Source organism: Dermacentor variabilis, chromosome 7 (assembly GCF_050947875.1).
Source record: "Dermacentor variabilis isolate Ectoservices chromosome 7, ASM5094787v1, whole genome shotgun sequence".
Classification (NCBI taxonomy): domain Eukaryota; kingdom Metazoa; phylum Arthropoda; class Arachnida; order Ixodida; family Ixodidae; genus Dermacentor; species Dermacentor variabilis.
In genome coordinates, this window is record NC_134574.1 from 15,524,728 (window position 1) to 15,548,031 (window position 23,304).

Consider the following 23,304-nt stretch of genomic DNA (forward strand, 5'->3'; position numbering starts at 1 on the left):
TTCTGGGAGGCCAACAACATCCAATCTTGTTCTGGGCCTTCTTCCATGCAGTAGGTAAGCCAGTGACGCTCCAGTAGTTGCACATGGGGTGGCCCTGTAAACACCCAGGTAGTCCCAGATTGCCTCCTTCAGTGGCCTTCGTTCCAATGCCGCAACATGAATATATTCCTTGAGAACGCAGTTGAACCTTTCAATCTGACCATTGCATTGCGGGTAATACAATGTTGTAACGCAATGCTGGATTCCCTGATCTCGTAAAAACTGCTCAAAACATGTCGACATAAACTGACGCCCATTGTCAGTCACAATGCTTTTCGGATACCCTTCTCTCGCAAAAAGTTCCAAAAGCACTTTCACTACTGCCTGTGCAGTGATTGTGGACACAAATGCCACCTCGGGCCACTTGCTGCGGTAATCAATAATAGTGATTGCAAACCTTGCACTCCGGAGGGGCTCGCTCCATTGGCCCAACGATGTCGATTCCAAGCTTCTCCCACGGCTTCTCGGGCCACTTTACTGGCTCCAATGGGGCCATTACGGTTTGTGCAGATTTATCTGATGCTTTGCAGATAGCACAATTCCTAACCAGCGATTCAAGATCACTGTCCATTCCGGGCCACCAGTACTGTTCCCTCAACCGTTGTTTGGTCCTTACAATGTCTGGATGCGATTCATGTGCCATAATGACCAGCCTAAAAGTCGGTGTCGCTGGGGGAACGACCCGTTCAGCGCGAAACAGTAGCCTGTTTATAATGAACAGTTCTTCTTGTATACAAAAAAACAAACTTAGTTTTCCAGCTAAACAGTCCTTTTTCGGCCATCTGGACGTTACATGCTGTTCCACCTCATTTAGCAATGAATTCTCAGCTGTTGCTGCATGCAACTCACTCTTAGTTAACACGCTGGAAACCACAGCAACTACTTCCTCCATGGGTTCGTCCTCTGCAGAGGTCAAAGGCAACCTAGAAAGTGCAACCATAACGAAACTGGTGTTCCCCTTTGTGTACTGCAGAGTGAAGTTGTATCTCAAAAGTCTAGCACACCAGCGTTCAATACGCAGTGGGCGTCTTCCTCCCCATTTGTGGACAGCAGTGTCACCAAAGCCTGATGATCAGTTCGTAAGACAAACTTGCGGCCCCACAAACAAACGTGCCAATGTTCGCCCACCCATAAACATGCCAGCGCCTCTCGTTCCCCGGTAGAGTACTTGCGTTCTGTTGGAGTTAGTGTCCTCAAAGCGAATGCCACTGTACGTACTTCTCCATCGACTACCTGCTGTAGCGCAGCTCCCAGTCCATATGCCGAGGCGTCAGTGGTCACTTGTACAGGCAAAGACTCGTTGAACATAGCCACCACCCCGCATGATGACAGTATCTCCTTGATCCTGCAAAAACTCTCCTCGGTGCTCTGATCCCACACGAACTTCGGTCCTTTACGAAGAAGCCGTCGCAGTGGCTCCACCACCTCTGCATAATTGGGAAGAAAATGAGAGTAATAGCCTACGAGCCCAAGGAAAGACCGCAGCGAGGCTACATCGGCAGGCGCGTTTGTGCTTTAATCACAGCATCCACCTTTGACTTGAGTGGGGCAAGACCACTTGCACTCACACGGTGATCCAAAAAGGAGAGTTCCTTGACAGCGAACAAGCATCTCCTTTCCTCTACCCTTGCCGCAGCTCTACATGTGGGCCATGTGCTGTATCTTGGAGGTAATCTTCAGCAAGTGCAAAGCTTGAGCCGAGGTGGTTGGTGCCTTCATGGACATTTTGTTCCCACGCATCTAGTACTGGCGGTCATGTAATCTAAAGTTTCCGAGGCACGGTGCGAAGCGTTCGCTCGCGTTGTGACAGCGAGTGTTTTTAGTCATCAAGTGATGTTTGCCTGAGTGCATGTGACACCGTTAAAACTACGAACCTTACTTCGTGCAGTTGTCGCTTTGAAAATTATGGGGTTTTACGTGCCAAAACCACTTTCTGATTATGAGGCACGCCGTAGTGGAGGACTCCGGAAGTTTTGACCACCTGGGGTTCTTTAACGTGTGCCTAAATCCAAGTGCATGGGTGTTTTCGCATTTCGCCATCGAAATGCAGCTGCCATGGCTGGGATTGGATCCCGCAACCTCGTGTTCAGCAGCCCAAACACCAGAGCCACTGAACAACCACGGCGGGTATAGTTTTCTTTTTGCTAACGCCATCAATGTTCTGCCTTTCTGGAGAAACTGCTACATTTCTTTTTCATTTTTTTCTCTCAGCACTAATATCCATATATTTTTTCACTATTGTTTTTAATTTGAGGGTACCATCTGATAATGGCTGTAGACACTAGGCATGGTCAGCCATTGCTTACGGCACCGTGCAATGCAACACACTCATCTCGGGCGCTGTGAGCCACGCCGATGCATTGCTCTTGGCACAATCTGCACTGAGTACGCTGGTGCCCACAACTGGTCCGACTATGATCCGACTTTCTTGATATTTCTTTATAAGTGATTGCCGACATGATATTATACACCAGAAATGTTCAAGGAATCTGTGAAATAATTTTGACTGCTATAACTTTTTTGAAGTTAGAATTAACAAAATTCGCAATTTAACGAAGTTTCATGTACATGGTGTTCTATAGACAAGAAGTTAAACAATTTAGTTATCTTGAACTTTGGTATATGAGAATTTAACCCTTTGAGGGTCAATGACGTAAATATACGGCGCCACTAACAAGCCCAAAAATGGTCAATGCCGTATATTTACGGCGCCGTCTGTATATTTAAAAAGTGTGCCAATTTCCTAACTTTTTATTTTCTGTCATGTGCTGCCACTGTGTGGGAATACAGGGAATTTTTTTCGCGTGCCTCTCTCTTTCGGTTTTCGTTGCATGGTTTGTTTTAGAGTTAGTTTGCTCCCGCGCATCTACATGCTACCGCTGGCGCATTGGCATGTGCGCGGGCTGGCGGCGGCTTGGGTTTTGTTACGTGGGCGGTTTCGGCTTCTTGTGCTTGCAAAACTGATGGCTATCTCTGCAGGAAAACACAGCTATGAGCTCAGCCAGAACGGCAACACTGATGAAGCGCCGGTGTATTTTGACATGCCGAGGGCGTGCACAGTTAATGAAGTAGGAGCCTGAGAAGCGAAGGTGAAGACGACAGGGTACAAGAAGCAGCATGTCACAGTGATGTTGTGCATAACAGCTGATGGCCGAAAGCTTCCGCCATACATCACCCTGAAAAGGAAAGACATGACAAAAAGTGATTGTTTTCCTAGAGATGTCACCATAAGAGCCCAGGAAAAAGGGTGGATAACAGCCGAGCTGATGTCGACTGGATTCGACTCGTGTGGCAGCAGTGCCCGAGAGCATTGCTTGGCGGACCTGCAGGCAAGTGGTCGATGCTTCTGTTCGACACATTTCACAGCTATTTTATCCCAGAGGTAAGGACCAAGCTTTAGCAGAGTAATTGTGACTTGGTCGTGATTCCCGGTGGCATGATACCAGTGCTGCAACTCCTCGATGTTTCAGTCCACAAACCTTTTAAAGCTAATCTTTGAAAGGAGTATGAAGAGTGGGTGCAGAGCCCCAACCAGAAGAAGATGCCGACGGGAAAGCTGCAGGAAGCGTCCCTGTCAATCGTAGCAAGGTGAATTTCAACTGCAGGGAAGTAGGTCCAAATCGACGTTGTGGCCAAGTAATTTAAGAACTGTTAAATTACAAACCATGTGGACAGAATGGAAGATGGCCTGCTGTGGGATACTGAGAGCAACAGTTCAAGCTGTGCAACGGACTAGAGGGGCAGTGAGAGTGACTGAGTAGTGAGTATCAGAAACAAGCGTTGGTGTTCACTGTCTGCACCCAGGTATCTTTCTTTTGAATGTTTGCCAAATAAAATGTTATTTGTGTTCACACCCATCTTGTCAAGATATGCCACTAAAGGAGAGGGGGGGATTATTCTAGAGTTTTCGAATCTAACTGCCCCCTTCACTTTGGGCATCGCGATCGTGAAGACACAGGGGTGCTTAGAATTGAGTAAATATGGTATTTTTCAAAGCATGCGAATTTTCGCAGCTTTATGTTACCAAGGGGCTTGAGAGTTCCTCAAGCCACGTCTGTGTGGCTCTGTCCTCTACTTCCTCTGTTTATTGTGTGTAAATGGAAATCAACAAAGCACCATTGTAAGAGGTAAACTCAGCAGTGCCTCCACGTAGAAATGCTACGTGTGAAAGACTGCATTTACTACACTCTACTATTTCAGAGTGTCTACTAAGTTGACATTTCCAAATTCCCTGAGTTCTCCAGGTTTTCCCTGAGTGCTTTTGCAAATTTGCCTGAGCTACGTAGAACTATGTTTTATGTCAAGACGGGAAACATGTCGCCCGATGCTGGCACTCTCTAGTAAGCATGTGAAAAAATAAAAAAAGAAGCTACTTAATCCAGTATGAATACTAAGGAGTAGTGTTTATTTTATTCAAAACAAGAATAGAAGGGAGGGGTTAGTAAAATGCACAGCAAATAAAATGTCTTCTAAAAATTACAAATCAAGTTGGACATTCTCAAATACGAATAAGGAGATGCATACAGAAGCAAGTATTTTAGGATATGAGCTGTTTCTATCAACTGATAGCAAGCTCAGTGGTACGAGACCCAAACTTTGTTGTAATTGAGATTCTCTCACAACAGCTCGTAAGTCAACCTCAACTGTCCTGACATACTCTCAGCTTGCGTACGGCACCTCAGTGTTGTGCTTCACTGCTTTAAAGTGTTTATTCTGTTTTGTATGAGGGACACCTGAATCTCGGCATCAGCCAACACTTTCCTCTCTGAGCTCAAGCTCATTCAAAGCCGCCGCAGCACGCTTCCTTTCCCGTTCATTCTTCAATGCGTAGGTCCGTTCTGTTCTCGTCTTCTTTCCACCGCGCGTTCACCCCACGAACCATTTGAAACATCTTCTTGGTCCCTAGGGGCCACAAGAACATCCGAAAAATTGGCCAGTTGGAAAAAATGAATGCATGTCTTTTACTGCCCTTAAGGGCTCAAACCGCCACAGGCACATTCGAAAAAGCTCTCAAGGCCTGTCGGTACACTTATTAGGCATATTGGTGCTCGTACTGTGACAGGAGATACCGAGTGCACGTGTCTATAATTAAGGAATACATACTGTGTCCCATGGCAATTGCCCCTTCTCACACTTATGCTTTACCACAATACTTTTGCGCATGCCTCACTAAGTAACATTTCTGTACAGAGGCGAAACTGACCTTTGGCAACCAGAGTTATTCAATGCACAGTGCTTTCCAAGCTTGGAAGCCAATCATGAGGACCACAAAAGCAGAGTTAATGCCATTTCTGACAGCGGCCAATTCTTTTAATGAAAAACACGGTGCCCAATGGCAAGAAGCTTAATAGCGAACGTTGAAGCAGCTAGGCCTAGCGTTGCCACAGTGGTGGCTACGGCTTCCAGTGGATCTGCGTGCGAGAGCGCCGGTTCGAGCTGGCAAGGTACTCAAAACTGCAGCGGTGGTGGCTTTGATTAATGCCATTTCGGACCTGCGGTCACGGCACTAAGTCCAGAAAATTGGATGGCGAAGGGTTCTTGCATGCGAAATTTCAGACATTCTGATACAGTGATTCTATGGGGTATGTGGTGGTGCCACGAAATCATCCCGATTATCGGGCATCTGGAAAGTCGGTCGTTGACTGTACACTGGCAACTCCTCCAGCCGACGAAAGGCCGTCGAAGACTATTCGTTACGATTGCTGTCTGTTACTCAAGCCAGCATTACTGCAACTTTTCTTCCCTTTCAACAAATTTACAGCAAACTTTAGAAGCACAAATTCCCCGAGTTTTCCCTGGGTTTTTCCAGACTATTCAACATCCCCGAGAACTCCCGGTTTTCTCGGTTGGTAGACACCCTGTATACACAAGAGCAGTGCAGCCAGAGTCAACCAGCCGTATTCCTCGAGGCTTCTTCAGCATCTGTCAATCGTATCGCAATATACTGGGGAACCTCATGGATGCAATCCTAGCATGTACGATTTCCCTGAACCAACGTTCAGGATCGAGAACAGAAGAAATGGCCCAATGCATTTACGCTTCTCTTTTGCCATTTATTGCGTTCATGCGAAAAATTCACCGACAAAAATTTGAGCACAGCTGTATATGCGCTTTCATTTCGCAATATATTGGCTGGCGTGGACAGTGTCTCATGCGGCGCATTGCAAATGGGTGTGAAGTGTGGCGCAACTGCCTCACAAATCTGGACATGGCGAGAGGCAACACGTGAGTGATGCATGGACGCAATCCACAGCAGCGCCACAGACAGACCTCCGCTTTTGCTGCGCTTTGTTTCCATATATGGTACCGGTGGCGTCATCAGTAAACAAGCGACGTGCACTACTCTGGCACCATCTCATAGCCATCGTCGCGGCTATGCTGTCTTGCAGAGTGCTATGCTTTCCTTCCCACACTACTCTCCTGCTCTGCTTTCCTCCTCATGCTGCTGCTGCACCCTCATCCTCCGCTTTCTTCTTCACGCTCTCTTCGCTATCAGAGTGCAAAGTAGGCTTGCTGAATCCGCAAAAATGAGTGCACACCTCAGGCCGTTCTGGTCCCATGAGCTCGGTGCACTTTGTCATCCCGTACTGCAATGATTTGTGGAATGCTTTGCGTTAAGTAGATGTCAACTACCGAGTCTGTCAAATTGTTTTTTTAGTACATTTTCTCTCAAGGTGTTTTCATGAATGTGCAAATGAGGTTCTACTGTACTAATATTGAATAGTATTCCTGTAAAACATTGTTTCCGTTTAGAAGTGCATTGAAATATTTTGTTATGAAAGCTGGTGGCTAGTTGTAGTGTGTTTTAGGCACTTTTATAGCTAGTGCTAATCTCTATGCATTCTTGTAGGTCTGGTTTATAGAGTTTCTGGGTAATTTCACCAAGCTAGTAATGCCTGAAGATTAATTGAATTTAATTCTGTGGTTGTACGTGTGAAAACCATGATTTGATTATGAGGTATGCTGTAGTGGGGGACTCCAGCTTAATTTTGACCACCGGGAGATCTTTAACGTACCCCAAATGCATGGAACATGGCCGTTTTTCGATTTCGCCCCCATCGCCCCCATCGGCCGCTGTGGCCGGGATTTGATGCAGCGACTTCGTGCTTAGAAGCACAACCCCATAGATGCTAAGCTACTGCAGTGGGTTACCTGAAGATTACTAAGTTGCTGAATGCAATCACTGTTGTTGCTATGGGCCCTTGTTACGCATTTTACATGCCCGACAAGGAATCCTTGCTTAGATATTATGGGTGGCGACTGCTACAGTGTAAATACAGTTAAACCTCGATATAATGAACTTCAATATAACGAAGTATTTACCTTTCATAACCTCTTGTCCATAGAACACCATGTATTTAGAACCTCCATATAAAAAGTGTGTTTGTGCGCGATTTCAATATAACGAAATTTCGCTTCCACCACAAAGGAATACCAAGACAACGAATGGAAATTGCTGCAGAAACAGATGGTAAAATGATTGAATTACAAGCAGCTGTTTGCAAACGCACCTTTCAAATTGTGTGCGGCACAACAAGAGCGACCGCCGAAGTGGAGCTGCATCATGTTCAGTATCAGGTATAAGTGTGATAAGGTCCTATCGCAACCCACACCCTTTGTGCTTTAGATGCGAGTGAAAGTACGAGAGGGTGAGACAAGAAATATGGTGGCTTCACGAGTGCCGCTTCCCGCACAAGCAAAGAGAAAGAGGGGGAGGGGAGCTCGCTCGCAGTAATGCGATCAAGCGCGCGTGAGGGGCTGGGGACGGGTAAGTTGGCGCTTCACGATTTCTGGCGCGTGTATCGGTCTTGGCAGCACATGGCTGTAAGCGCGGCTGAGCGCGTACACGGCCGCATAACCTTCTTTAGAGGTAATCTGCCGCGTATGCAAAGAGTGGGCATGCCGAGAGAGCATGGCATCATGTTAGCTGTCTTCTCGCACATCTAGTATTGGAGGTTGCGAAAGCTCGAGTTTCAGTGACTCAAAGTGAAAGGTAGACAAAGCATTCGCTCCCCGCTGCCGGCACTTTTCGTAATAGCATTGTCCCAGTGCGGGTGACGCTATCAGCTGCTGGAGCGGAGTTCAGGCGAAACAGTGGCTGGCTTCGCTTAATTCGTACCACTGATGTGAAGATACTTTCAACGTGGCATGAAACCATGTCATCGTCGCCGACCTCCAAATTCATCAAAATAGTTTTCTCATTCGAATTTGCTTTTTTCGATTGCATGATAATTCGGAAAATTCTATGGCCCCTTTCTTTGCAAGAAAAATCGATTGGCGACTGTACTTATTTGCATAAAAGATTGAATTTCAATACAACAAAATTTCAATATAACAAAGCAAATTGCTGATTTTATCTAGTTCATTATATCGAGGTTTAACCCTTTGAGAGTCAATGACATAAATATACGGCGTCATGAACAAGTCCAAAAATGGTCGATGCCGTATATTGTGGGGATGCGCGACTCTCGCGCGTCCCCTGATGTTTTTCCCGCATAGCGCGTCTCCTGTGATCCGGCTTCGCGGCGTGGCCTGGCGCCCGCGGCGGTCGGAGTGGTTGAGGCGCAGTACGAGAGATGGCGCGAGTGTTGCGCTGCTAAAGGCCCAACCACACGCAGCACGAGATACGCGTCTCGCTACGCGTACACGTAAGCGTACGCGTCTGCGTGCGCGTACGTGGGTGATGAAGGGAAGGGCGGCCAGCCACACGATACGCGCACACGTGCGCGCTTCGCTGCGCGTAGCACAGGGCTGTCAGACCAGCGATGGCGGAAACGTTCGTCTTTGGTTTGAGAAAAGTTTATCCTTAATTTCATTATGACCAGCCATTTTTATTTAATTTATCAATGTTAGAGCTAGTACATTGTTTTTAAGTTGATAAATGCACGCCGTTTTTATCTACACATCCTTATGACAAGAAAAGCTACATCAATGATCAACATCACGCGCGATAGCGTCTGCTTGCCCACGACTGCAGCTGACATCAGCGCGCGACCACAAACGACGTTGCTGTCGAGCTGTTGCTTAGCCGCTTGCTTCGCCGGCATAGGCGTTCTCTTCCCGCAATGTACCACATGAGAAAGAAGCTTTTGCTGCGGCTGCTCTTGCAAAGGCGGCGGGAGCGCAGAAAGCGTCTGCGGCGACGTTGGAGGGTCCGGCCAGTCTTTCAACTGCGTAAAGAAGCACTTTACGGCTGTGAGTAACTTCTTTTCTTTCGATGATCTACAGTGGTAGAACTAGGAGCCAGTGTTTGGACATGTGGACTTATCTTCGTCGGGACAGCAATTACTTATCAGCGTTTTTAAGTGCGCGCATATAGGAGACAAAGTGAAAGGGTTATAGAAGCAATGCGGGGATCGTACTCGCAGCGCGCGAACGCCGAATTCGCAGAACAGCATCGCGTCGTCGGTACAAGGTTCGTCCAGGTTGACAGCATCGATCGAAACGAAAACGAGACGTACGCGAACAGAGGGAACGACAAGAGCGGGGTGTAGTTCGGAAAGCGCGAATGCATAGGCGAAGATCGGGCTGATTAGCCGCCCGAAGCGCACAGATCGTACATTGGATACGTGGTGACGACACCTCACGACGTTTCAACAGCCGTCTGTCTAACCCGTGTAGGCAGTACAACATACCGTCACTAATTCTTTAGCTTCAGAGGGGAAGAAGCACTTGATTCTATTTAACAGACGATCTGTAATACTAATTTGGGGCTTCCTTTATTATTAACAGTAGACCATACTGTTTATACAGATCTTGCGTAGCATCCTCTTGCACAAAATTTGTAAGGATTAAGTTTTGCAATACATTTTCTGCTATTCGATATTTTATTTGATATCCAGCTTATTTTTTTCATTTCATTCGATATTCTATTCTAAATCTACTTTTCGGTATTAGAACACCCCTACAAAAAGTTAAGGACTGCTAGTTATATTTGTGCCATTAGTATAGTGCATAGATTCAAGAACACCTTTCTGCACGTGTTGGTTGTCGTATATGAATCTTTTGGATGAGATACAATTTCCTATATTTTCTGTCTCTCAGAAGTGTGACTGTAGAATATGAAGTGTAATGTAATTAAATTGTGACCTGACAGGTTTAAATGCTGTGCAACTAATTTCTGAAGTTTCTTGGCAGTGGCCGCACGATTTTTCTTTAATATACCGTTGACTGGCTCTTCTGTTTTGCCGACACACTGTTTGTATTCAAGCATATAAACAAAGAAGGGGGTAAAGTTAGTCATGGCTAATGGCTATGCGTGTGTGTCAGTGAAAAGTGTACAGCGCCCGGTACCTGCAAGTGTATGCAGGCAGAGCACGGTCCTTCTGCCAGGTAGTAACGCACAATTTTTTACAGATGCAACGGATGCGTCAGGATGACCACGGATTTTTCTACAAGTTCTTTCGCAAGACACCACAGCTCTTCGACAAGCTATTGAGCTTTGTCGCAGAGGACCTCACACGGCAGCACCACATTCGAGAAACCCCTAGAGCCTGGAGAACGACTTGCTGTAGCATTGAGGTTTGTAAAGGATAGTTGCCCCTAGAGTAATAATGTGCGATTGCAGGAATACAGAAGAACACTGTTTCTTTGTCATTTAATGTATCATTTATTTTATTTACACAATACTGCCCGCCGCCTTTTGGCAGCCAAATCACGAAGGGGTCACAAAACATTGAAGCACAACGAAAGAAAGAACGAAATGACTGACAATGAGTGTGCATAAGAAATACTAATACATAATCTAGTTCATTACACACAACTAAATATTTATTAACTCATAAACAAATAAAAAAATGGGACACAAAATGCTGATACAAAACGAGAAATAGTAATGAAGGTATTGACAATGTGCGTGAAAGGAAATACCAGAAAAAAAAAAGATCACATGATCACAGAGACAAAGTTTCAACTTAGTGCATCACCAGTGTAGTAGTTATGGCTAACTATGGCTAGCAGTTAGCTAACAAAAGAATGCCATCGAATGATCTCGCACAAAAGCTACCTCAGTGCTTTTGACCTTGCGCAACCTGTGAAACATGCTTTGAGGAATGATTGTACATGTAGTATTAAACAAAGGTAGTAGCTAACCTACACAAATGAATTTTGATCGTATGTCACTCAAAAAGGGCCCCCACAGCCATGCAGATCATTGTCAAGAAAAGTCATGTCATCATAATTAGTATGCAAACAATTGAGACATTGGTACTAATTTTTTTCAACCTGCATTCAAGCTACTTGGCATTCGGGCAAGACGTGTGGGGATTGAGGTGGCTAGACTCTGCGGTGGTGTGTAAGTCGTATAGTGGCGATCGTGCCTGAAAAGTATTAAACAACTGCAGAACAGCCCGACAGCCGCAGAAATTCCTTACATTTTTTTCAGCTTAAGAATTTTTTTAAAGCTCACATGCTGTTCACGGCTCCCGTCAGGTAGCCCTGCTTCCTGCCAGAGAAGCAGGGTCATACGTATACATGTCTCATTTACGCACTGCCTTCAGTGTCACTGATTACAGACAAAGACTTTGGCCAAACATCCAATGCAGAACATGCAAAACCAACTCTGGAACTGAGCCATGGAACACCAAAAAAAAATGCAAGGAATGTGGCTTGTGGATCATAGTTGTGGGAGAGGTAGAGGTTGTCTATGTTGGCAGTGAACCTTGCCTCCTGGCTATGTGGTGGCAAGACTTTTCCCTTTCTGCTACCTCTTGTAATAATAATAAAACAATTTGAAAAATACTTGAGCTGCTAGAACGCCCCAACAGGCTTTACAACTTGCAGCATATAACCAAAATTTTCAATGGCGGCTGGTTGAAGGTTCATTACATTTCTTTTTATTTATAGGCATGTACAGGCATCTCTAGATGCATGCACAAACTCTACATGCACAGGTGGTGAACTCAAAAAGGTTCATTGCTGCAAGACAGCATGAATGAGCAAAGACAGATGAAAGCGATAAACACTTGTCTTGCAACAACAAACCTTTAGTTGCAAGTCAGTGCTTCTTTATCGTAGGTGTGTTGCTAAAACATGTTCACACATCTCTACAGCAGCAATGGCCAACCAACCAGGCCCACAGATATCAACTTTATGAAATTCTTGAATAATACCGCACAAAAATATGGATACAACACAATGTAAATTGAACAAAAGAGAAGAGGGCTTTGATATGTCAACAACAGACAAGGAAACGTATAGAAAGCATAAAGGAAAATAACTGCCGTTTTATTTGTAATGTCGACATCACAAGGAGAAGGGAAATGAAAGTGGACAAAATATAACTTGCCACTGGTGGGAGCTAAACCCAAAACCAATTGAGCTGGAGGCTATTCCACCATCTATTTCTTAGAATGTTTATGTGTACTAGTTTAGGCTCTTCGAGTGCTCTTGCACGAGTAACACTGGGTAACGCTACCAGGGTGAGATCTAGTACATGCACATACAGGCTCAAGAAAGTTTGCAGAGTGATAGCCATTGCTGCAGCTCTACTGGTAAAGCAATGCAAGCAGAATTCAAAGGTTGTGGGTTCGTCTCCCATCAATGGGAGGTTACCTTTTCGTATACTTTCATTTTCCTCCTTATTTCTCCATTTCAATATAAAGTAAGTAAATTCATCAATGATTTCCTTTTGTTTCGTTATCTCTTGGCTTTATTATACAAAAAGTATACATTAAAAAACATTAATCTTTGAATTACTTTACTACTTGCATCAATTTAATTTTCATATCGAGATGCTTATCCTCACTGACCTCTCTCATGTGTTTGAGCAGAGAGACGGCAAAAGTTTGAGGTCATCCAGTGGTTTGCATCTTTTGATTGCACTTGAAACATTGCCTAATTCCTCTAATATTAACTGACTCTCATCTTTCTTTTTCCTTTTCCTCCCTCTTGACGTTGCTTCGGAAGCAATGCTTCCCAACGTATCCAGCCTGCGACTGCCTGCTGAAGCCAGCAGCCTGCTGTGGTGTGCCTCAGAAGCCTCAGGAACCAGAACTTCTGGAAACATCGGCGATTCAAGAGATTCCAAAATGTCCTGAGACTCCACAGACTCATGCGACACCGAAGACAGAGTCGATGCTGGCGCTTCTGACTCTTCACTTGATGGTGATGGCACTTCAAGTGTTGCTAGATCGAAAAACTGGCACATTTTTTGTTAAGATGTCTGCAGCACTTCCCTCCTCACTCGATGGGGGCACTGGTGGAAGGTTGGCGGGCACCCTGCATGTGAGCGTAATAAGGTTTGCACATATTGCCAATGTGTACACAATGGCCAGTCTGAATGCAAAAATATATGAAGGCTCAAATCAGTCCACATTTGTTTTAATGTGTGATTTTATTAGAGAACACCAAAGCTCTGAGTCACTTTTGTAGGGACAAAAGTGGCTTGCCTACACAACCGGAATGAACAGGTTCTGCATGCGCTAAAGTGTAGCTTTTGTATCTTTTTCTGTTTTTGATTGCGATGCATTTAAGCAGTTCTTATGAGATCTGCATGCCTAAAGCCTAGTGATAACTTCTACTCAAAACAGTGCATGATATTTGGAATGTTTCAGTTTTGAAATAATTAGCAGCAAGCATTCTACTACATTTAATCAGTTAAACCACCTAATATATTTCATGTTGAACGACCTACGCTTGCACTCTCTAAACATAGAGTAGCAGTACTGTTAGGTCTTGCTTTAGTATAAGGCTCTCTCCTGTTCTAGTTTTTCTACTGGAAACGTTCTTGGCTTGTAACTTTGTTTACCTTTCACTTGTTTGTAAACTTCATCTCATTCTAAACTGTTTTTCTTAACTGAATGTACGTCTAAACACAGTGTGAAGCTGTGTACGTAGTAGTCAGTGCATTTGTTGTTTGTATTTAGGAAGTTACATAAAATAATGTTTGTCATCTTGCCATCTGCCTTGTAAAGGGTGTTTTGGCCCAGCAAAGCTGACCTTAGCTAGCAAACCCTTCCAGAAGGTTTCTTAAAGCCAAGCTTTTTTTGCCTCTTCTCTGGACTTTCCCACCACTGCTCCTAGTGTCTTTCCAAATAGCTCTTACTGAATGCCTCATACTGATGTTAATGTAGTCGTTGAACCATTGTCATCCCAGCTGACTACTGACTACTGTCTTGCATGAGTGACCAGTACCGGACGTAATGCAAATACCAATTATAATAATGTAACTAGGTCGTGGTTTTGGCATGTAAAATTTCAATAATCATTTTGTGCACAGTGTGAATGTGTTTAACTGGATCCATCTAGTCTTTCCTTAGAAATTTTGCTAAGTAGGAATAGCGTTCTCCACAAACATTGTGAAAGCTTCGCTTAAACCAGTAACTACAGCACCTCGGATCGGCAGAATAACCGCAGGCTGATAATTAGGTAACGACACTGCTGAGCAGACACAAAACTAATTATCAATTACACAGCCGACAACGTCGTCAGTAATATGGTGCATTTATTCCTACAGCATGATGACACTGAATGAATCCCTAATCAAGCTAGGTAATATTTGAGGGTCTGTGATGAAGCACCGATTTGCACACTGCTGGCAAGCAACAAAATGCAAAATTAAAGCTGTTCATTGCGGTGACCAAGACACACATGAATATAACAAGATTCAATACTCAGTTAAATACTGGCCATTGACTTGCATGCTGCCTTCTAGGATCAGTGCACAGAATCAAAAGAAACTACTTGCATCTTTTGTGTTTTGTTTTTGTGTGTGCATCATGCAAGCCCTTTTCTTTTTATTCGTCCTGCTAATTTGTATGTGATATTCTCTGTACTTCTGTCTTATGCTTTATTGTTAGGTTTTTGTGTGCTATTTTACTTGTTATATGGTACCTGTATTTCTGCTTTTTCTGCTCCCCATTGCAAAGCCAAACTGGATTTGTGGGTATCTAAATAAATAATTATACAAAGCTATCCTTGTACTGCTTGTATGTCCCCTTACCGGATCACATTTAACGAAATATGCGATAATCGGAGCAGCGATTCCGCACAAATATTTTATCGCCAATTAGACAAAGCTGAATATAATGTACACTGTACGTCGATTTACTTGTGTAAGCACAATTTTGAGTCGATTCCCATAAGTGCAATGCATATTTCCAGCTATAATACAAACATACGGCATCTCCGGTCAAAGTAGTAAAGGGAAAGCACTAGAATGCCGCGTTTCATTTTTAACACGCCGGTTAAGATGGACATTTCAAGATCACTTGCGGTCTACACTCCATTGTGTAGCGCAGGAACATCATCTGGTCGAAAAACAGCCAGATGACGTCGTCCTGAACGTCGTCTGGCACGGCGCGGCTCTTTTCTTTCTGAAATGTCTTCCCAGGCGCCGAAATTTATTCCCCAAGGACTTCCATCACTACTGCTGCACTGTGATAACGTCATCTGCACAGATGAAACGCGTTTTCGACATCTGCAAGTCGGCTGATGAGAGAGGCAGCTTATACCAGTGCCACACAGCTAGGCTTTGGATCGCGATCGAGCGCGATCAAATTCCTCGATCACAATCGGTTCTACGCAGATTGCGCAGTACAGGCAATCGTGATCACAAAATCCGATCCCGATCGGGCTCGATCGCGATTGAAACTGCTCCGGTATGATGCCCGTATAAAATTCCGAGCACTCACCTGTTCGGCATCGTTGGGCATGACGATCCACGACCACCTCGTCATGTACTTGTTCTTGTGGCGCTTGTGTTTCGCCTGCTACCAAAGCGCAGGTCGAGCCTCAACGCACGCAATCAGTGCTTCGTTGTTGATCGCCTCCATAGCCTCGGTGGTCTATCGACACAAAACCAGCAGCGACTCCCGGCGTCTCCGCACGATTCTGAAACTTCAACAACCTTTCCGAACCGCCGGAAGTGTACATGCGGCCCACGTGACGTCGGTGCACAAGCTGCCACTTTCGTCGCGTACGCTCAAAATGACGCCCAAGATCAAGACCTCCTTGACGCGCGCGTTTCCTGCACGTCTGCCCTCACTAGACGCGTAGGACAGCCGCGTACGGCCTCGAAGACGCGTGAAGCGTAGCCAGGCGCGCACGATTCACCGCGTGTGGTTGGGCGTTAAGACAGGCGGGGCTACTTGGGCGCCGGAAGAGCACGGAGAACCCCACATCTGGCGCCCAACGTGGGGCTTTTGGGGCATCGGACGATAGATTTAACAGTTTTGCTTCGTTCGAGACCTTTGTCTGAACCGAAGCGTAGGGCTAGCGTGGATTTTGATCACTACCGTTGGTGGCATGCTTTCTTGGAGAGGCAACGGTGGCTGTAGTGTGTTTGAACATGTCAACATGCTAAGCCTTTTCGCAAGTGTTTTTTTTTTTTTTTTTAAATGACATTCGTCGGTACGAGAGTCACGTGGTCTGCCTCCTGGGAGAGCGAGGCTCAGCGCCCGTGGAGCATTGGCAAGCCTGAAGCGAGTGAGTATGGAAGCCTCGTGGGTGGTCCGAATTTCTCATGTAAATAGCTTCTTCTATCTCTCTGACTCTGATGAAGTCGCGGCTCTGGGAGCCGGGTGGCCGCGGGCCACGGGTGCCGCTACAGGCTGACTGGTATTGCGGCCTGGCACCGGGCGCTCCGACACCATATGGGACGGTGGGCGCTGTCAACTCGGATGCTGTGTGCACCGAGCAGAGTAGGACCACCTCACAGAGCTGACGTCTCCTCGCGGCTGCCTGTTTTGCACTCATTTTGGGTGTTGTTTTTGGATGCCGGTTGTTGTCAGGGTAGCGACGCTTTAGGCCTAAGGTTTTACGAAGCTGCCTGTCGCACGTGGAGGGATGGAGGGACACAACCTGGTGGACCGTGGCGTTGAGGTGTTGCAATTTGCTTCCCTCATTCTATTTAGCCTCGCACGAATTGAAATGACTCATTCGACTCAAGGAAGCGAGCTTCGTTCACGTGAACTTAGCATCTGAGTAGCTGCCCGATCTTTGCTAGCCGAGTTGAACATCGTAACACGTGGGCGATGCGCATGCAGACTTCCTCTCCCTTGCACTACTTTATTGTTTGCCGAGCGTAAGCAGCGTGATTGGAGACACCCCTGGTTTGACGTCACCTGCACATCGTCTGCGCTGCTGCCCCGGACTACGATCGAGCCACCGGGCAATGGTGATGCTGTGGCCAGTTCGGCGCAGCGACTTCGGCGGCCTCCTGCATCCAGCTCACAACCATCGGCAGCGGACAAAAGAGCCGGTGGTCACCGACAGCTACGGCGGCTCTTCCCAGCAGGGTGCGTCGGCGCGAGCGACGCTTTCTCGTACCGACTACTGCGTCGTCGTCTCCGGAGTCCTGGCCTGGAATCGTGCTGTCGAGTCTGCAAAGCTGCTGCTGTGACCGGCGGACGCCAGCGGTGTACCCAGGGACAATGTGGGCTCGCATGTTATGGACAGCGTGTGGACATTTCCTCAGCGCGGCCACTGTTGCATGTCCTATCTTGTTCGCGAAGCACAGGTTGATGTTAGACCGTGTGACATGTTTCACTGGAATATGTAGTGATTTAAGGTTGGGGGGATGTAGGGATGCGCGACTCTCGCGCGTCCCCTGATGTTTTTCCCGCATAGCGCGTCTCCTGTAATCCGGCTTCGCGGCGTGGCCTGGCGCCCGCGGCGGTCGCAGTGGTTGAGGCGCAGTACGAGAGATGGCGCGAGTGTTGCGCTGCTAACGCCGCCAACAGGCGGGGCTACTTGGGCGCCGGAAGACAAGGCGCTTTCTCTCTGGGGTACAGGACAGCAAGCAGTACGGACGTGCCGTGCTGCGCGTGCGCCGATCCATGCTTCTGCGAGACCGTCTCGCGTGGCCGCCTTGGAACGCGCCACCGTGCGCGCGAACGATCAGGCGTTGGGAGCCAGCATGGGGCGAACATATTCGCTCGCTATCCGGTCGCGGTGAGTCGGACTTGCTAGATTTGTCGCGCGCCCATCGGCATATTTTGTCGATAGCAACTCGGCTAGCAGGCATTGATCTATGAAAGGTGCAATAAATGCCCTGGTGAGTGTTTGCACTACTCTGTTGTTGTTCCTTTGTCCCAAGAGCATGGGTGTGAGAGAAGCCCACAATATTTATGGCGCCATCTGTACGTTTAAAAGCGCACCAATTCCCTAACTTTTTCTTTTCTATCATGTGCTGCCACTATGTGGGAATACAAGGAATTTCTTTCGTGCACCTCCTTCTCTCGGTTTTCGTTGCACAGTTTGTTTTAGAGGTAGTTTGCTCCCACGCGTCTATAATTGGCGCGCACGCGGGCGGGCAATGGTTTGGGCTTTGTTCTTCAGGCGGTTTCGGCTTCTTTCGCTTGCAAAACTGATGGCTATCTTGTTACTAATCGCTCAAAGGACCACAGCTTGTTTGTCGCTCGTTTAGTGAACACAGGGGGTGCGCATAGAAAGGATGCTGCCGTGCATGCATTTCTGTTGCTTTTTTTTTTTTGGACACTCGCAAGAACTAATTGCCTCTGGTTGGCGATAAGATGAGTAGCGGAAGTGTGTCACATGTTTCGCTTTTTTTGACGGGCACACAACCACACAGTTTACTTGAGTACGCAGTTCAATTATGCTATGGACATAAATATTCGTGTAAGAGCAGGAACAGGTGAGAGTTGCGAAATAGTCTTGTGTGCGCGTTTTCAAAGCCTTGGACTACGTGTATAACAATGCATAAAATTTATAATTCTCATAACTTTATTTGCTTTTTTATTGTTGTTATTCATGAATGAAGAGTACATATATACCAACGCAAAATATTTTTTTCTCAAATAACGGTCACCCTAGAAAAATTACGGTAATTTTTTTTTAAATAAGTCCCTAGGAAGAATTGGAATCCGCAAAAGAAATTCACCCTCAAAAGGTTAACTGTATAGCTGGCTTCCCAAAGGCTCCCCCTCCAGAAAACATTACTGTAGTCTATGGTATCCCATACTTTATAATTTTGGCGTGGGAGTGGTAGTGCTTGAGATAACTTAAAGCCTTTGCCTAATGCTTTGCAAAATGATTTGCTATTATTACTTAGGGGCAATTGTGCCTTGCTGATTTGATTGTGCAGCCATCGCAACATAATCCTCAGATGCCGACTTCATCTGCCGTCACCTAACCACCATTAATTACGTATTCGCCATTTGGTCCTGGTTCGGCGACTTCTTGCAATTATGCTGGAACCATGGGCATAGTAAAGAAGTTTTCTTAGACCCCGACTTTTCATAGACTTGCCTAGTAAACTGGCCTGATTTTGGAGTAATCAGAGATGTCAGCCAGATAGCAGTGCACAGCAGTACAATGTCAACGCAAAGGTGTTGATGCACTTTGTAACCCTGGAGGCAGCTATAACAGTACGTCGTTGTAGGAGCAGGAGCGCACAATTTGTAGTAACTGCCACCACTGAGGGTGTAAATAGGATGTCGCCCAAGTATACACAGCCCCCACGACATGGCATCCTCAGAGCCTTCCAATTCGATGCAAAAAGATGACACATGCAGACGGTAAACTGTACTCAGTGACTCAGCACAAAGCGCACCTTTTCTGCCTCTGACGTGACCATGTTCATGGAGACGACACTCTGGACAAATTCCGCTGCACCCAGGGGACGCTGCACAAACACAAATGAAGATGTGCTACACCACACAGACCATCAATAGTCGCAATTGCAAATGCTGACCCGTACTGCTTTGTCAGTGCTCAAGATCTGATGCCCTAACAAGGCACATTTATTGTTATTTACCTTATTTATTTACCTCGAGCACCTTCTTAAGCATTATACAGAGGGAAATACAAAAAGAAATAAGTTTCAAATGACACTTGTGAAAAACATTGAGAAATCAATATTTCAGAAATCCCCAAGTTTCATGGAAGCAAAAAGATTTTATTCACCCGACTGTAGCACGAAGCTACAATGAAAACATATACAGGTTCCCAAGAAAGATACACGGTCGTCCACTTCCAATTTGAACACTGCTCCGCGCGGCCGGCGATCCGCGGAGCGCCGCTCGTGGGCGCCGGCCTCGCCGGCCGCCCGGAGCAGTGTTCAAATTGGAAGTGGACGACAGTGTACCTTTGGTGCCGAAGATCAAACTGGTCATCTAGGGACCAAACTTTGAACCAATGCCTTTCTGGTGTGGCCACTCAACCATCTGGGCACACCAAGGAGTGCAGAGTGCAGCTGAATAATTCGACAGCTTAACAGGTTTCCATTGTAGTAGAAGTTAACAGAGACTGTACTGATAGTGGTTTGTATTTTCCCCATCTTTTTTATTTTATGTGATTGTTCACAAGCTAGCATTGTCTTTCCCACTGAGGCAACATCTCACAGTTGTAAACAGAGGCTTACCATCATAGTTGCTTTATAACATCACTTACATAGGTTGCAGTATTTTCTTGTGAACTAGTTGGTTCACACTGAACTATTAACTTGCTGTGCAAGATGAGAGCTGCGGTCTGCCCTGTCCTTTTTTTCTTTTCCCTGTGCATTTTGCACGGCACGTTAATAGCTCACTTACGGCATAGGATTTTCGGTGCATAGATCAAACACAGATAAACTAGAATGCTTGCAGAAATGTGCAAACCATTTTGAGTGCAGCAATGATGACTTCAAAATAAGGTCCAGTGTTCTTGTCACAGAGCTGAAATGGCCTTTACTATCGAAAAGAGTTAGATACTTGTAGTTGTGCCTCTTCCACACCTTTCATGAAATGACAACTGTGTACATAAAAAATCCACGGCACATTTTATTTATTGACTGATTGTTAACAGGGTTGACTTGTTAACAATTAACAGGGTTGATTTATTGACTGATTGTTAAAAGCAGGGTTGTAATAACAAGAGAAATTGCACAAGCAGACAAAAAAAATGGGGCATCATTATATAATACAGCGTAGTGCACTTATAACAATATCAAGAACGAAAAATCCTACTGACATAATCAATTATCGCTGACAAACATACCTTTGGAGCTTTGAAACCAAATTTGCCACTAGCGCAAAAAAAAAAGGACACTGTAGGAAGTAGACTGAAAAATAAAATGTTTATTCCTCTATACAGTGCATCAAGTTTTAGGCATGCTGAAATAGTCCACAAGCTGCACAAGCTGTGTCCAGCTGCTGTTTGAACAATGATGGCAGTCCTTTAGCATGCACGAGAACAATTAATGAAAACGACTCCATTGATGACAGCACACTTTGCATGAACATCGGGTTTGGGATCAAAGATGAGCCTTTGTCAATCTCGTCGACACTGCTGTCGTTGCCTTCGTTGCACAACGCTGCTGTCTATGGCGACAACAATTGCCTCGCCGGAGATCTGTTTGTAGACCGATGCCGCCCCATCTGCACTCAGAAACTCGTCCATCAAAGCACCATCTGTTTCCTCGTCAGTAGCGATGTGCTCCTAGTGTTCAGCGGCTTCCGCCGTGTTGGTTTCACCATCGTGGGGGATTTCCACTCTGGGGCACACCTTTCTGAAACAGTTGTTTGCGACGAAAAAAGGGTCCCTGACGCTCTTTTCATTGATCAGCATGGCCACTGATTCTGCTCGTCATGATTGCTGCACTCCCAGATTTCAGAATTGTCGATATCCCCAGCTCATACCATTTTGAGTCTTGCAATATTAGCAGCTTAGTCTCAGGCAACACAGCTTTGCAATTTGATGGCACCATCTTCTCCAAATTGGGCAGTTTACTGCTGTGGGACTGCTTTCACAAAGCATTTCTGTGCTCAGTGAGAAAGAGGGAGAGATTGTAAAAAGAGCGAGCGCCACTTCCCATTTCACTTTTTTTTTTCCTCTCTCTTCTCAGGACGTGTATGTATGGAGCATGATCATATATAACACAGGCACAAAGCAGCTGGCGCCATCTTGTGGTATGCTGTGCCAATTTGGGATGCTCTGTGGGTTTCACTATCAGCGCGCTTGTGGGGTGCACCGCATGGTAATGGCGGCTGATATGAACTCGCTAGGCAAACTTCTCGCCCTCTCTCGTCATTGTTTGTCTAAGGGGAACTTCGCAATTCAAATCTCAAGCTCAGTCTGCAGGGCAAACGCCATCCAGAAGGCAAGATTTTTATTGTTGCCTCTCATGTGCGGCCATAACATAACCTAACATAACATAACACAAACGTCGCCATCATAACAAACTTTACAGCCATCCCTTTTCCATAGTACCCGACCATCATGCTCTCTGCTCGCTTTCCTCCCTAAAGGATCCCTGGGCTGGCCATACAGAAGGCAAAATTTTTGTTGTTGCATCTAACATACAGTCATAACATAACCTAACAAACTTTATGGCCGCCCCTTTACCATAGTAACCAACCATGATGCTTTCTGCTGGCTTTTCTCCCTAAAGGATCCCACGGGCTGCGTTGGGCTTTGAGGCGCCAAGAGTTTTCATACTCTGTGATTCACAAGACCAGACACCTGCACCAAGATGCAAATAGTTTGTTGCATTACCCCATCGACAGCTATGACACCTCTGACATCGAGAATGTTGCTTGTGTTTTCTCCGTGTCACAGCTCCGCCTTATCGCTGGTGAGCAATGTCGTGATGCCTGTCGATGCAATGTCGTTATCCGCCCCCAACAATGCTTCCTTATACCTCTTCATTCTTCTGGATGGTATTTTGCACTGTCGTAATAGTCAACCCGAAGGCCCCAACGGCTTTCCGGGGTTTGTACGGCGGCGCAATTGCACAGTGAAATCACACTGTCACTCCGGGAGTACTCGGAATAGACGAAGCGCTTTATTTTGGATTGCCTCTAAACATTTGGTCAGCTAAGCTTGATGTGGATTCCAGGCTATGTGGCTATATTCGAGGATGGGACGGACGAGAGATCTGTAGTTTGATAACTCAACATTGGGTGGCACTACTGCTAACTTTCTGCAAAGAAAGCGTCCCATTTCAATGTCGTCGTTATTGTTCCATGCCTATATATCTCCTATATGAATACAACAATCAAACCCTGGTCCTCAGTCCCCCAGCAGCTGCAAAGTAACTGACCACGGCGGCGGTCAGGCCTGTGACGCAGCAGTGCTAAGACTCTCTGGATCTGGACACGCCGCCATTGGAATCTGAACCTGGCAATGTTTTAATGCTACAAAATTATCTAGTGAGGCTAGTCTAGCAGTGCTATTGGAGGAATAAGCGGGCATTAAATGGGATATAATAGGCCTCAGTTAGGTGCTACAGTGCCAAAAAGCAGGCACATCCTGTGCTACCGGGACTTAGAGGAAAGACGAGGACTAGGAGTCGGATTCCTGATTAATAACAATATAGCTGGTAAC

General features: G+C 46.0%; 1 protein-coding gene and 2 long non-coding RNA genes across 9 annotated transcripts in view; 1 reads left to right on the forward strand and 2 right to left on the reverse strand.

Annotated features, from left to right (window-relative positions):
- Positions 1–23,304, reverse strand: part of brun (trafficking protein particle complex subunit brun) — a 747,330-nt gene that overhangs the window by 543,349 nt on the left and 180,677 nt on the right. For all 7 annotated transcript variants that reach the window (XR_012829487.1, XM_075698272.1, XM_075698271.1 and 4 more), the window contains exon 7: positions 19,553–19,624. Coding sequence is in view for 6 of the 7 variants with exons in the window: in XM_075698272.1 (XP_075554387.1) it covers positions 19,553–19,624 (72 nt within the window). In the remaining variant the exon portion in view is untranslated. The remainder of the gene's footprint in view (positions 1–19,552; positions 19,625–23,304) is intronic.
- On the forward strand, positions 9,020–13,082 carry LOC142587345 (uncharacterized). Its single transcript, XR_012829488.1, has 3 exons — positions 9,020–9,234; positions 10,396–10,560; positions 12,946–13,082. It is a non-coding gene; the product is annotated as an uncharacterized LOC142587345 (long non-coding RNA).
- On the reverse strand, positions 10,636–19,541 carry LOC142587346 (uncharacterized). The gene is made up of 2 exons (XR_012829489.1): positions 15,672–19,541; positions 10,636–13,257 (listed from the first exon to the last, which is right to left on the reverse strand). It is a non-coding gene; the product is annotated as an uncharacterized LOC142587346 (long non-coding RNA).